Source organism: Pollicipes pollicipes, unplaced genomic scaffold, assembly GCF_011947565.3.
Source record: "Pollicipes pollicipes isolate AB1234 unplaced genomic scaffold, Ppol_2.1 Scaffold_7262;HRSCAF=8765_pilon_pilon_pilon, whole genome shotgun sequence".
Classification (NCBI taxonomy): Eukaryota; Metazoa; Arthropoda; class Thecostraca; order Pollicipedomorpha; family Pollicipedidae; genus Pollicipes; species Pollicipes pollicipes.
The window spans coordinates 7,778,796-7,791,534 of NW_023597055.1; the positions used below are offsets into that span (position 1 = coordinate 7,778,796).

At 62.8% G+C, this 12,739-nt stretch overlaps 1 protein-coding gene across 8 annotated transcripts in view; it reads right to left on the minus strand.

Moving 5' to 3' along the window:
* LOC119114255 (uncharacterized) overlaps window positions 1–12,739 on the minus strand; it is a 46,982-nt gene that overhangs the window by 11,680 nt on the left and 22,563 nt on the right. For 7 of the 8 annotated variants that reach the window (XM_037238455.1, XM_037238453.1, XM_037238454.1 and 4 more), the window contains exons 4-8: window positions 6,996–7,105; window positions 6,469–6,591; window positions 5,559–5,717; window positions 5,017–5,208; window positions 3,544–3,736 (exon numbers count right to left, since the gene is read on the minus strand). In XM_037238455.1, the coding sequence (XP_037094350.1) occupies window positions 3,544–3,736; window positions 5,017–5,208; window positions 5,559–5,717; window positions 6,469–6,591; window positions 6,996–7,105 (777 nt within the window). The remainder of the gene's footprint in view (window positions 1–3,543; window positions 3,737–5,016; window positions 5,209–5,558; window positions 5,718–6,468; window positions 6,592–6,995; window positions 7,106–12,739) is intronic. The other variant, XM_037238456.1, reaches the window with a different exon arrangement.

Below are 12,739 nucleotides of genomic sequence, written 5' to 3' on the forward strand. Positions count from 1 at the left end.
AGGGTCGCGGTGGGGCGGGCGGGAATACGCCCGCGTTTCCGTCAATGCGGAACATGGTCGTTCTGAATCGTGGGGGGGGGGGGGGCGGGGGGCGCGCCCTCACAGTCGCCGAGATACGGTGGCGCAACCGCGGTGGTATACTTTCCGATGGAGGTGGTGGGACCCCTCCTGGGACTGAGGGCATCCGCAACGCATACCAAATGAGCCCCAAGCATATAAAGGCCCCGCAAACTCAACACCAATGCTCCTCCGCGACAAAGTTGGTCTACTGGCTGGAAAGGCACCTGTAACTCGCTTCGGCCCCCTCTTGACCCCTTCCTGGCCCCTAAGAGCAACGCCACTGTGGAGACGATGACGGCTTGTGTTGTCTGTGGCAATGAGTAGAACGCCCAGGTCTGCATGATCCGCTGACGGCCGCGCCGACCATCAGCAAGGGGGGGGGGGGGGGGGAGAGCGCCACCAGCACAGCAAACTTCGGCCCGACAAGGCTGCACCGCCTGCTCTGTCTCGAGCGGCACGTGCCATCCGTCGCTGGGAAACCAGCGCGCCCCCAGCGACCGCCGGACCCAGCGGCGCGGCCTGATCCGCCGCTAGCCCCGGTCAGCCGGTGACCTCCGTCTGCGCCGCCTGCCGCCAGAGCTGGACGACGGCGCCGGCCTGGAGTCGGAGCACGCGGTGGCGGCGGGCGTGCTCAAGTTCGGCCGCGGCTCGCCGGTGCCGCAGCTGCTCGCGCGCCGCCTGGCGGAGGACTACGACCCGTACGACTGGGGACGCAACGGGCCCGGCGTCGTCACCGAGGTGCTCACCGAGAGCTGCGGTCTCCGGCGGCTGCCGCTGACGGCCTCTCACTGCGGCCACTACATCATCTACGGACGGTGAGAGCGCGGACCACCACATCAGCTACGGACGGTGAGAGCGCGGACCACCACATCAGCTACGGCCGGTGAGAGCGGGGACCACCACACCAGCTACGGACGGTGAGAGTGGGGAACACCACCCAGCTACGGACGGTGAGAGCAAGCGGCCACTACACCAGCCAAGGCCGGTGAGAGCGGGAACCACCACACCCGCTATGGACGGTGAGAGCGGGCGGCCACTACACCAGCTACGGACGGTGAGAGCGGGGACCACCACAACGGCTACGGCCGGTGAGAGTGGACGGCCACTACACCAGCTACGGACGGTGAGAGCGGGCGGCCACCACACCAGCTAAGGCAGGTGAGAGCGGGCGCCACCACACCAGTTACGGACGGCGAGAGCGGGAACCACCACCAGCTACGGCCGGTGAGAGCGGGGACTACCACACCAGCTACGGACGGTGAGAGCGGGAACCACCACCAGCTAAGGCCGGTGAGAGCGGACGGCCACTGGTGACGGCCTGCCAAGCCAACAGAGCGAACGGTCGACGCGTAAAAGAGCGTAAGGAAGACTGCCGCCGCCGATGGCGCGGAGCGTCTGCGGCGCCACACTGCTAATTGCCACACGAGGCGCGATGTTCACAGCAGCGAGGATCAACGCGCTGTGCGGTGTTCCGAGCGGGCCTGAAGCGGGAGGTCGGTCCTCTCCGTGCGGCCGTTGTACTGAGATCCAACTAATGACCGCAGGATATGACAGACTGTGTGTGCTATCTGTTCTATGCTCGTGGTGTGCCGATGTGTGAGCCCGACGCCGTCGTGAGCCTTGAATTACATGTGCACCCGTTTCTACCTCCTCGACAGATGAAATCAAAGTTTTGCTTCACACACCGCGCAGCTGCGCCCCGCCTCCGCCCCCGATGTGTTGCCACACCGCCGTCCTGACCCCGCCCCCCCCCCCCCCGCCGCAGGCGTCGCTTCTACGCCATCCCGTGGATCGACTGGAGCCTGCTGCTCGAGCCGGCCGCGCGGGACGCCGTGCTGGAGCGCGTGGACGGCTCATACGTGGTGCACACGTGGGCGCTGTTCACGCGCGCGCGCCGCGTGCCGTCCGGCTCGGCGTACCACCAGCTGGCCGAGCAGCACTGCCCCTGGTCGCTGCAGCTGAGCGGCGCCGGCCTCTGACGTGACGCAGCCGGTCTCCGCGCCACGTTCGACACACGTGAACTCGCTGGCCGAGCCCGACCAGCGCCGCTGGGGGCGACACGGGGGACAGAGAGAAGCGACAGGGAGACGGCAGGAGCGACAGCAGTCCCGGCGCCCAACGCTCGCACGCGACGGCTGCTCCCGTCCACAGGCACGTCCGTATCGCTGCCTGTCACAGCCGTCCCTGTCTGTCGCAGCCGTCCACAGAGCTGTGATGCAGATCTCGGGTGACGCGTCCCGCTCCGGGCACCGGGCCGGGACGGCGGTGCTGACATCGCAAACGTGTTTGCGCTTTGTCATACGGTGAATGGCACGGTTAAGCTGGGCGCGGTGATGCTGTGAGCAATACGGTGACACGACGAGGTGTAATAATTCGCTGGATGTGTTATATGAATGTCGCACAAATGGACCTCACTGTGTTTAGAGCAGCCTGTGTTTGCAGCTGTGATTGCCGTTTGCATAAGGAATGAATACGTGAAATGGCCGAAGTGGTTTGAGCGCGGAGGCAATCAGTACTATTCGGCCCTGAAAAGCAAATGTAGAAGTCGCAGGTCCAGGGGGCGAGACACCGCTTCTCGCCAGGTGGCAGCACCATGCGCTCTGGGGCGGCCGCCTCTGGTAACGCCGCTCCGCTCTCGAAAAGTCACAGTAGCGGAAACAAACACAAAACCTACCCCCTCTGGGCACATGTGGAGGCGATGAGCTCGTCTGGGGCCCCGTCAAGTATCAACACAATCAATGACGTCATAGTGCAGTTCGACCACGACTGGCGAGCGCAGTAGCGTCGGATCTACAGAAAGAAACACACACACAACCCTTCGTACATTTTCCTTCCAGATGTGCGATAGGGCCTAAGACAAAAAAGGCGACAGGCATAAAAAGGAGCCCTGACGTGAAGTCCGAATTTTTGGTGAGACTAAATGTCGTCACCACATGATATAATGTGCTTCTGGTCACCGCCAGTCTGGCCCTGCTTCGGTTACCGTCCTTTAGACTCCAATTTTTGTTGTGGCGTGTTTCATCTCACTCCTGGTCACCAGCAGCTAGATCTTCCCGTTGATCACCATCTGCTGGATCCTGGTAGGCCTGGCTGGATCTAGGTAGGTCTCGATGCAGACCTACATCTACGCCGACCTAGTGCACGTTCGGCGAGACCGATCAGGAAGCTCCGAACAACCTTACCGATTCGTATCACCAACACTGGACCTTACAACGGAAGCCCCACTGGACCTTACAACGAAGGCCTCACTGGACCTTACAACGGAAGCCCCAATGGACCTTACAACGGAAGCCCGCTGGATCTCACAACAGAAACCCGTATGCTACCGTCGGTCCAACCGCCGAGCTCCCTGCTGGCCCTCCCCACCGGCGCACACCACCCACACCAGCCCCCTGCCGGCCCGCATCCGCCCGGTCCGATGACCCCGACACCGGTGCCGCCCTCACACTCCACCCCCCCCCCCCCCGCCGGCGGCGTACTCACATCGGTCACGGCGTCCCTGAAGGTGATGGGCGGGATGCGCGGCTTCTCCGGCTCGGGCTCGGGCGCCGGCTCCTCGGCGCCGGGCGCCGGCGGCCGCGGCTCCGGCGGCGGCGAGTGCTGCTCGGACATGACGCCCGCTGGCCGCACCTCCACCTGGCCGTCGGCCGAGCCGCGTCGCTCGTCGGCCGCCTCGCTGCCGGCGGCGGCGACGGTCAGACGGCTCCGGCGGCACACGTCGGTTGGGTGGGGCGACACGCGGCGGGGAGGGGCGGTCGGGTCCGGGGCGTCGCCGCCCAGCCGGGAGCCGCCGCATCACGGCCGTGACTGCGCCGCCACCTCTCGACGCGTCACACCTCGACGCGTCACACACCTCGAGGCGTCACACACGTCGAGCGTCACGCGCACACGTGACGGTGTCGTGGCACGCCCGTAACGCCGGGGTCGGTGCGCGTTTCCACCGGCGCGCAGCCGATCCCAGGTCTCCCGGTCCCCGGACCCCCGTGCCGAAGGCTCGCCCCCGCGCGCCGGTCACGGAGCAGCGGTAGGCGGCGGAGGGTTCGGCGCGCGGACGGCGCACCGCGCCGGCGCGAGCACATCGCCGGCGCCGTCCAGACAGCCTGCGCTGGCGGCGGCTGGATCCTCACGGAGTGCGAGACGCGACGCCGACACATCACTCCCGCCGGGAGCGTAAACACCGCGATCGCTCACTGCACCGATCCTGCGCCGATCACGTGTGAGTTTCGGCACGCTATCTGGCGGCCAATGATAGCATCGCAAAAGATGGATCCTGACACAAGTCGCGCTAGCCGCGGCCTAACTACAACGCAGGACATCAACAGCTTCCACCACTCCATTCTCGACCTTGCCGCGCAGCGTCGCCATATTGAACAGTATCAGGAGACTTTCACAGTCATCTTTTCACTTCGCCTGGACGGTGTCGTAAAGGCCGTTACAGCCGCCGCCTCATAAAACAACGCACTAAAAGACTATTGTCTTCAAGTACAAAACTGCAGGCATGCTTTCACTTACTACGAGTTAAGAGTACTATCTAGAGTGCAATCAGAACAACCAACATTGCAGGTGTCAAACATGTTAGTCACGGAGCCGAGCCTCGCTTTCAGAACGCCATGCAGTACTTCATCACACGTGTCACAAACAGACATCAGTAAAAACAAAAACAAAAGCACACAAGCGCAGGGCCGGCGCTCAAAATGCAGGTCACACGCAGGCCGGGGGCCACAGGGCACACTCCGGGCAAGCTCCACTGAGGACTGCCGGCTGGCAGCCTCTCCGTCGCTCGCTCCCACGCCCCGCCAGGCCAACGGCATGTTAGTGGGCAGCCGACAGCGCCGCCCGCCGGCGCCAGCGCGCGGGGCGCCGTCCGAGCGGCCACCACGCGGCGCCACCGTCGCCGCCGGCCTCTCGCGCCCGCGGGTGGCGCCGCTCCGCCGTGCGGGGGGGGGGGACATGTACCTAAAGGTCACACGCCGGTCTCGCCGCTCGTCCAACCTCTGGCTGGCGTCTCCGCTGAGGAGCTCCTCGCTCGAGCCGCGGTGGCGCCGCTTCTTGTGGCCGCGACCCTCGCGGCGCTTCTTCTTGCGCTCGAACTTGTGGAGCTTCTCGCTGAGCGAGCTGCGCCGCTCCTCCAGCAGCTGGTTCTGCTTGCTGGGGGCGGCGGCCCGCCGCGTCAGGCGCGCGCCGCCGTCGGCACCGCGCCGGGGTGGTGGGGAGGGACGTCCGCCAGCCGGTGGCGGGAGGGGGAGGGGTGGAGGGGGTAGGGGGCCGGATTCGTCAGCCGTGCCGGACTACCTGGCACGTGTCGCAGGAGTGCGAACTGGAAGTTAATTCATCCGACAATAACGTGAGTCTACAATCACGGGATTGAGTGTAGGAACAATTCGCAGCAGTTCATAACTTGAACCACCCTTCAGCTGCATTCTAGATCACGGGCTCAACAAACATCCTCATTCAGTGGATAACGTGAATGAGGCGCATAATCGCAGGCCGACACTCACCGGATCTCCTCGACGCGCTGGTTGAGCTCGAGGAAGTCGGGGCTGTCCTCGCGCTGGCTGCCGGGCGCGTGGCTGCGCACGGGCACCGCCTGCGGGTCGCTCGGGTCGCGCTTCAGCGAAAAGCTGGCCAGCAGCGGCGCGATCGTCTGCCCCAGCGGGCTGCCGGCGGGACGGGGGGCAGGCCTCAGGGGGCGTGCTATGGGGAAGAGTCCCGGACAACACTACAGAAAGTGCCCGGGATTACACTGTGCGGACGCGAAACTGTGTGGTCTGCCGGGTGGCCTGCCGCGCTGCCGGCGGTAGGCGAGTTACGCAGGGGGTCACACTGCGACGGGGGAGGGGAGCAGATCGCCTGACCCGGCGGGACGAAACGGCGGTGGAGGGCGTCAGTCGTCCGCTCACGCCGCGGTGGGGAGGGGTCGTCTGAGGGTCACGGGACTGAATGCAACGGGTCAGATTAGGTCAGGTCAGGTCAGGTCAGAAACCACCAGTGGAGATGGTCTGGTTTGAGCCCGAAGACAGCGGGGAGAGGGCTAACCACCGGCTAACACCGGAGGGAAGAGAGGGACAGGGACACTACGAAGTGGATACCATCTGACCTTCACGAGTGGCAGCAAAGTAAGAGGCCAGGTGAAAATACCTGACAAATTTTGACTACTTGGGACCATTAACCCCGCGTGCTCATCCACCAATCACAGTCTCAGTCACCCATGTTTACTCCAACCACAGGTATTACGAGATTTACAGACCCAAGACCAAACAATTCACCACAGTTTATGACACCTGGTCATGAAAAAGACCCAATGATCGAGATGATCAAGGGAAGATGATCAAAACCCGACCCACCATAGCATCAGCGGACACCTATGCCAATGCGGTAGCCAAACACGCACCATATCAGAGAACTCACGTGTTCAGCAGCTCGTCGGGCAGGGTGAGGATGTACTTGGGGATGCCGTGGCCGCACAGGAAGGTGGACACCTCGTCAGCGAAGTTGTTGCAGTTGTGCTCCAGCAAGTTGTACTTCTCTGGCCTGCAGTGGGCGCGCACGGTCAGAGAGCTGTTGCCGCGGCTTTGAACCACATGTCCGCGGTAACCTGTTCGACACAGGCGACGACCACGCCACACCGTGCATGGCAAATCAGCCGCGAAAGCTACTTCAGCATGCACGTCAGCCACGGCATATCTGAAGCGACGGCCTGAACATCTGTGAATCAACGAACGGCTGAACAGGTCGCCTGCGATCGGCGAGTCCGGCAATACGATCCACGTCCACAGCTGTAACGTCCGCCGGCCGTGCTCGCAAAAGCCTGCACCCTACCAACGCCAAACGCGCGTTGGTGGGGTGAGACTATGACGTCATCTCGTAATCGTCATCGACGATATGACGTCGTCGACACGCGAGTGAGGCTATGACGTCATCTCGGGCGGACTCACGTGAACGTGCTCTCGCCGAGGCCGCAGACGTACTCGAGGAACAGCTGGTACGGCACCTCGGTCTCGCCCACCTTCTCCACGCGCGTGGGCTCGCCCAAAATCGTCCCGCCCTGCAGGGGAGCGGGTCGTCAGTGGGCGTCTGGCCTCCGCGGCGTGACGGGCCGAGATGCACGCGGTCACAGGTGCAGATGTGTTAAGATACGAACACGAAACACGGTAGTGAGGGTTTGGTGTTTAAGGGCGCGTCGGCATCGAGGTCGTGCTGTGCCTAGATGAGATGAGGCAGATGAACAGTGCGCATGCTGATGAATGTTTCCAAAACGCTTGATTTGCCATGATCAGTTGATGCCGACACGCAAATTACGGTCCGGTAAGAGCATACTCGTGTTACCTAGAGCCACCACTAGAATCATTCGCAAGGACTGGCGTTTGTTCCCCCAGCCACCACCGGCTCCAACAGTCCCGGCGAACCTGCCGCCAGAGGCCGCTTCTACAGCGCCCCAGCATTCCACAGCGCCGCCAGGCCACCCGACGCCCGGTCCAGCTCCTGCGACGCGCTCCCTTCCCGCCAGGGTGAGAGGCAGGCGACGCCACGTAACCTCAGCAGCTGAGTGCGTCGTAAAAGCCTGCTGACGACAAGACTCACGCTCCGGCCGGAGCTGATGTCCGGGCACGGCTCGGCGGCGAACACAGCCGCTGCCGGCGTGTCGGCCGGGACGGCCTACGTGCCCTCCGGCCGAGGCTGGCGGCATCCAAAACAAACCCGCCGCCACGCCCCCGCCGACGGAAATAACACCGGCTTCGGGGGGCGGTGGCCGTGTTTGACGGTGGGGGGCGAGCTGCACAGCGAACATGAGGAGTCGCTCTTTCTGAGATTGTTGTTCTCGGGGTGTAACAGCTCGTCATACAGCCCCGGCGTCACTTGGCCTCTAAATTACTCCCGATTTCTGCGAGGTGCAGCCATTCTTAGGGGGGGGGGGAGGGGGGGAACCAGAATCGAACCCCACACCTTGTTGTTGTGAGACAACCGCTCTCCCAACGAAGCCACACCATCCCCTTCGGTACAACGGCGTGCGAAATGCACATACTACTTCAAAGCTGGTCGACCAAGGAATGACGGTATAAGCGTACAAGGTTGAGATTGGCACGAACGTCACGTCGCCACCTCCAACAAACCCGTGGAGCGCGTGCGACGCGTGACCCAGCGTGGCGTCACCGACCCCGACCCGTGACCTGCTCTCCGTGAGCCGCCCAGCCCGGGTCGGTCCGGCGCGCGACACGAGAGCGAGCCGCAGCGGCAACGCGCCGCCGCCAGGTGGCGCGTCGGACTTGATTGCGAGCCACACAGAGACCAAGAGGACGGGACTTTGGCGGGACGCGACCACGCTTGGCCTGCGGTGAGCGGGCTGACTCTCCCAGACTTCAGGCCCACCGAAGGTATCCTCCACGCCCTGGGAGCCAATGTTGACAAGCCGCGGTCTTGCCCTTCAAGACGAGTGGTCACCTGCTGACTGGCGACCCCCAGCGATTAACAAGCGCAACAGCTCGCAGGAAATTTCGCAGCGGACTTCGCGGCACGACAGGATCCGAACGTCAACTGACAATGGGTCTGGGCCCTATTTCGCCTCATGTCGTGCGCCCGGCTCGGCACGCTTCTCACTAGTCGCTACTTGACCGACTTCATCCTAGGCCTCCACGTCAGTGGAGGCCTAGGAGAACTCTGACGGTCTGGAGAACTCTGACGGTCTGGAGAACTCTGACGGTCTAGAGAACTCTGACGGTCTGGAGAACTCTGACGGTCTGGAGAACTCTGACGGTCCGGCGGCACGTCTCTGGCACGGCGTCGGAGCCGTGACCCAGCCTTGGGTCAGCGACCTGTCGCCGCCAGCTGACGCCTGCCGACCGACTGACGGCGGCGGCGGCCGGCCAGGAATGCGACAGCGCCGGTCGGGAGTCAGAGGCCTGACTCACGGCCGGCTCCTGGCCTCGGAGCCGGGGCGGTCGGCCCCTGGCGACAGCCAGGTCGGAGGCGGCCGACCCGATGGACAGGACAGCGCCGATGAAGGGACATTGCAGGTAGTCCGTCGCGAAAAAGCGGAAACCTGAAGGGTGTGGTTCACCCTGGGATTACCAGTTAACGAGTCGCGGGTCATGAGTCGCGGTGCCTCCCCGACGAAAATACACGCTGAAGGAGGGACGGGGCAGAACGCCGCGAGGAAAACGCAGCCCACCATGTATGAATGGCCAGAGCGGCGAGAAGACTAGAGTTAAGGATGGTGACTGTAGTTCCGGGACAGTGAGCCAGAGCCATTGTGCGAATGGCGGTGATATGAGAGGCGAGAAAAACATAGGGCTTCTAGTCAGTACAGGCATCACGTGACCTGTCCGGAGAAATCAAAATTGCGGTCATCGAGCTATTTAAGTTGATTTCGTTCCTGTTCCGCCGGAAGTTTTTGGAGTCGTTCATCGGCATACGTACTGTTCATACGTACTGTTGTTTCTCTTCTCTAAGGAAAGACATCACATCCCGCGCTGACCTGGGACCCTGGAGCGCAATGCTCATGGAGCGGTTTACCTTATCTATCGAACGTGTCGCAAATTTTCGGCCTTAGATGAGCCAAGAGATTAACCGTTTGGTCTTCAGACAGCGCAATTGCCTACCACCAGCGACACCACAGCACCAATTGCCCACCACCAAAGCATCTGCCGCATCGCTCACACTCTACCCACACACGTAATCTGACACTACGCTGCCACTGACACCACCACCTCCGCACGGCACACACAGCTCCGCCACCACGTCCACCTCACCCGGGCACCACAGGCCACCGCCGAGGTCAGGCCACCACACTCACCACTGGAGGGGATGGGGCCGACTGACCCGGTCTGACCCGACACGGCTGGCGCGCGGCGGGCGAGAGGCGGCGGCCACCGGAGCGGCCCGGCTCGGCCGGCGGCGGCGGCCGGCCCGACAGGAATAGACCTGGCACGCCGCCGACGCCGCCGCCGCCGACGTCCGCTCGGCCCCCGTAGCTCTCGTAACGCTCCAGTCGGGGGGAGCCAGGCACGGCAGGGCAGACCGGAGGAGGTGCCGTGGAGCCGGACACGGCAGGGCAGACCGGAGGGGAGGTGTCGTGGAGCTGGACACGGCACGGCAGACTGGGGGAGGTGCCGTGGAGCCGGACACGGCAGGACAGACTGGGGGAGGTGCCGTGGAACCGGACAGGGCAGGGCAGACCGGAGGAGGAGGTGTCGTGGATCCGGACACGGCTGCCACCGTGTAACGAGCCGCAATACCGGCACAAGCCCACGCACAGCACTCGCGGGTCCAACTACGGACAGCGCACAGTGGCACAGCTCTGTGGCAGGAACAGCACAGCACAGCAACCACGACTACGCCGGCTCCACTGCCAGCCGACATACCGCACCGTCCCACACCTTCCGACGCACCCTTTGAAACCATTAACCAACCTAGCCACGTCGCCGACGTCATTTGACACAGCGAACGAGGAACAACACGAGCCACAACCACCACCTTGCTGTGACGCCCCGCATCACCAACGATTGCGCCTCGCCGGCGGCGTCAAAATATTTGCGCGAGAGAAGACACACACGCACATCACGTACGCTCGACACTCGGCTTGACACACATCACTGCCTGACACGCACCTGACTGACCGCCATGCCCCAGGTTGACCGGCAGCTCGTCAACTCCTCACGGATCTCCATTTACCGGCAGCGACAGTCGATGCGGTCCTGAGCGCCGCGTGGCCCTCATCGCCGCGACGAAAGACCCGGAAGTGTTCGGCGCCGGGGGAAAGGAACATCGCGCGGCCCGAACTGATCAACACGTGTCTGTATCAGGACCAACCGTGCTGTTGCGAGCCGTGAGAGCGACGCTACACGAAATGTTCGAAAGCAGCATTCGAGACGCAACTGCACTACAACCTCAGCCAAGTCCACGGGAAGCCATCAGCTCAAAAGTCACATCCGAATGCCATCGATCGTCGCGAAAGCGTACGAAATCCACCTGCAGAGCTTCGCGAGTTAAGGGGACTTAAATCCGAGCCGATTCCAAAGCGGGCTGCTGGCACCGACCTCACCGACGTCTGAACTGGATAGCGGTGATTCAGAGACCCAAAAAACCAGCTGGCATTTGTAACACCTGACCAGACCTGGCAGCGTTGCCCCGTCGGCAGAGACATCTATCAGCCGGAGGACAAAGCCGCACAGCCTCGGCGGGAAGCGCTCCGGTTCACTAGCGCCATAGCGGCCGAAACGGTAAGTGATGGTTTGCCAAAGGAAGGTTGGCGGCGCTACGGCCGCTAGACGCAGCCTCGCGGTTTTCTGAGAATTCAGCTTGTCATGACAACAGCCGCCCAAGGTAAATGCATCCAATCAAGGTAAAGCCACCCGGAGATGGAGCTGAACAGGACAACTACCCGCTTTTGCGATATACAGTCGAAATGCGTAGGATACCTCAGAGGCTTTCGTGTTTTATCAGGTAGGCAAGACACCAACACTTATGCGAGTGGAGTCAGATCCCCTTGAAGCCCAATCAATGTATCTGGAAAATGCACTGGAATATCCGTCTTCCCCAGACACCCAGTGACTGATGTAGCGATGCAGACTTCGTGCGCTGATTCACAGCATTGTCTGAAAATTGGCTGCCTTTGGACCCGGTCGGGCTTTGCCGGGTAAGTCCATATGGAAGAGCCAAAGCCGAGATAGCCAGAGATGAGGCGGATCAGATAGACACGGCGGGCGGGGCGGGCCGGCAGCTGGGGTGCTGGCACCCGACCGAGGAAAGGCAGCATGTGCTAGTCAGGACATGCAGCTTGGCCACGGGAACGACATGGCGGGCAGCGAAGAGAGGGCACGTAAAGGAGACAGACAGACGGACAACCCACAGAGCGGGCGGGGAAGTCGGTGCAAACACGCGAGCCAGGACAGAGCGGTCAGACAAGACTGGCGGGCTGCCAGCGGAGGCCGGCGCTTCACTGCAAAGGCGTGGTGCCGTCCACGGGTCGGGACAGGCCAACCCCGCCCCGCATACAAATGGAGGCAGGTGGCACGAGGGCGCCGGGATCGAGGCGTCAGCGCAGAGATCTGACCGATCCTAATGAACTGTTCAAACTGTGGGTCACGCGGCCGGCGTTATCCCACAAACACCATCCGGCATAGTGTCAATGACGTTACGAAGGGGAGGCTGGCGGAGCGTGCGTCGAAGAGCTACAGTGGTTCAAACATTCAGAGAGCACATCCCGCACTACGCCCAGAAGCAGAACGCCGGGCGTTCAGTTCCTCCACTCTTTCACGATGCGCATTACTGTCAAAACAAACAGACGCCAACGGCCAACACCCCTCGATCACCACGACTTGCCTGGGTCTACAAATTAAGCCGGGCGCTCTCGGCGGCTGCCGCGCGCGACATCAACACCGGCACACGGCCGCGTGAATCCCGGCGGCCACAGCCACATCTCAGCTGTCACGACCGAACCTCGGGGCCCGCGACCACCGCTGCCAGGTGCGGCATCCATATGTCCCAGCGTCGGGCGGCTGCCAAAGAGCACCGTTACGCCACGAGTGAAGATCCTCGGGCTTCCGAGCCAGAAGCCCAGCTCAACTTCACGAACTATCCCCCTCCCCCAAAAGAAGATCAAATCTAAGGGTGCACACACCTTACGTTGGGGACCCCAGAAGGCTGTGCGTCCCACAGGTCTGCACGCCGGCGCATCCACGCG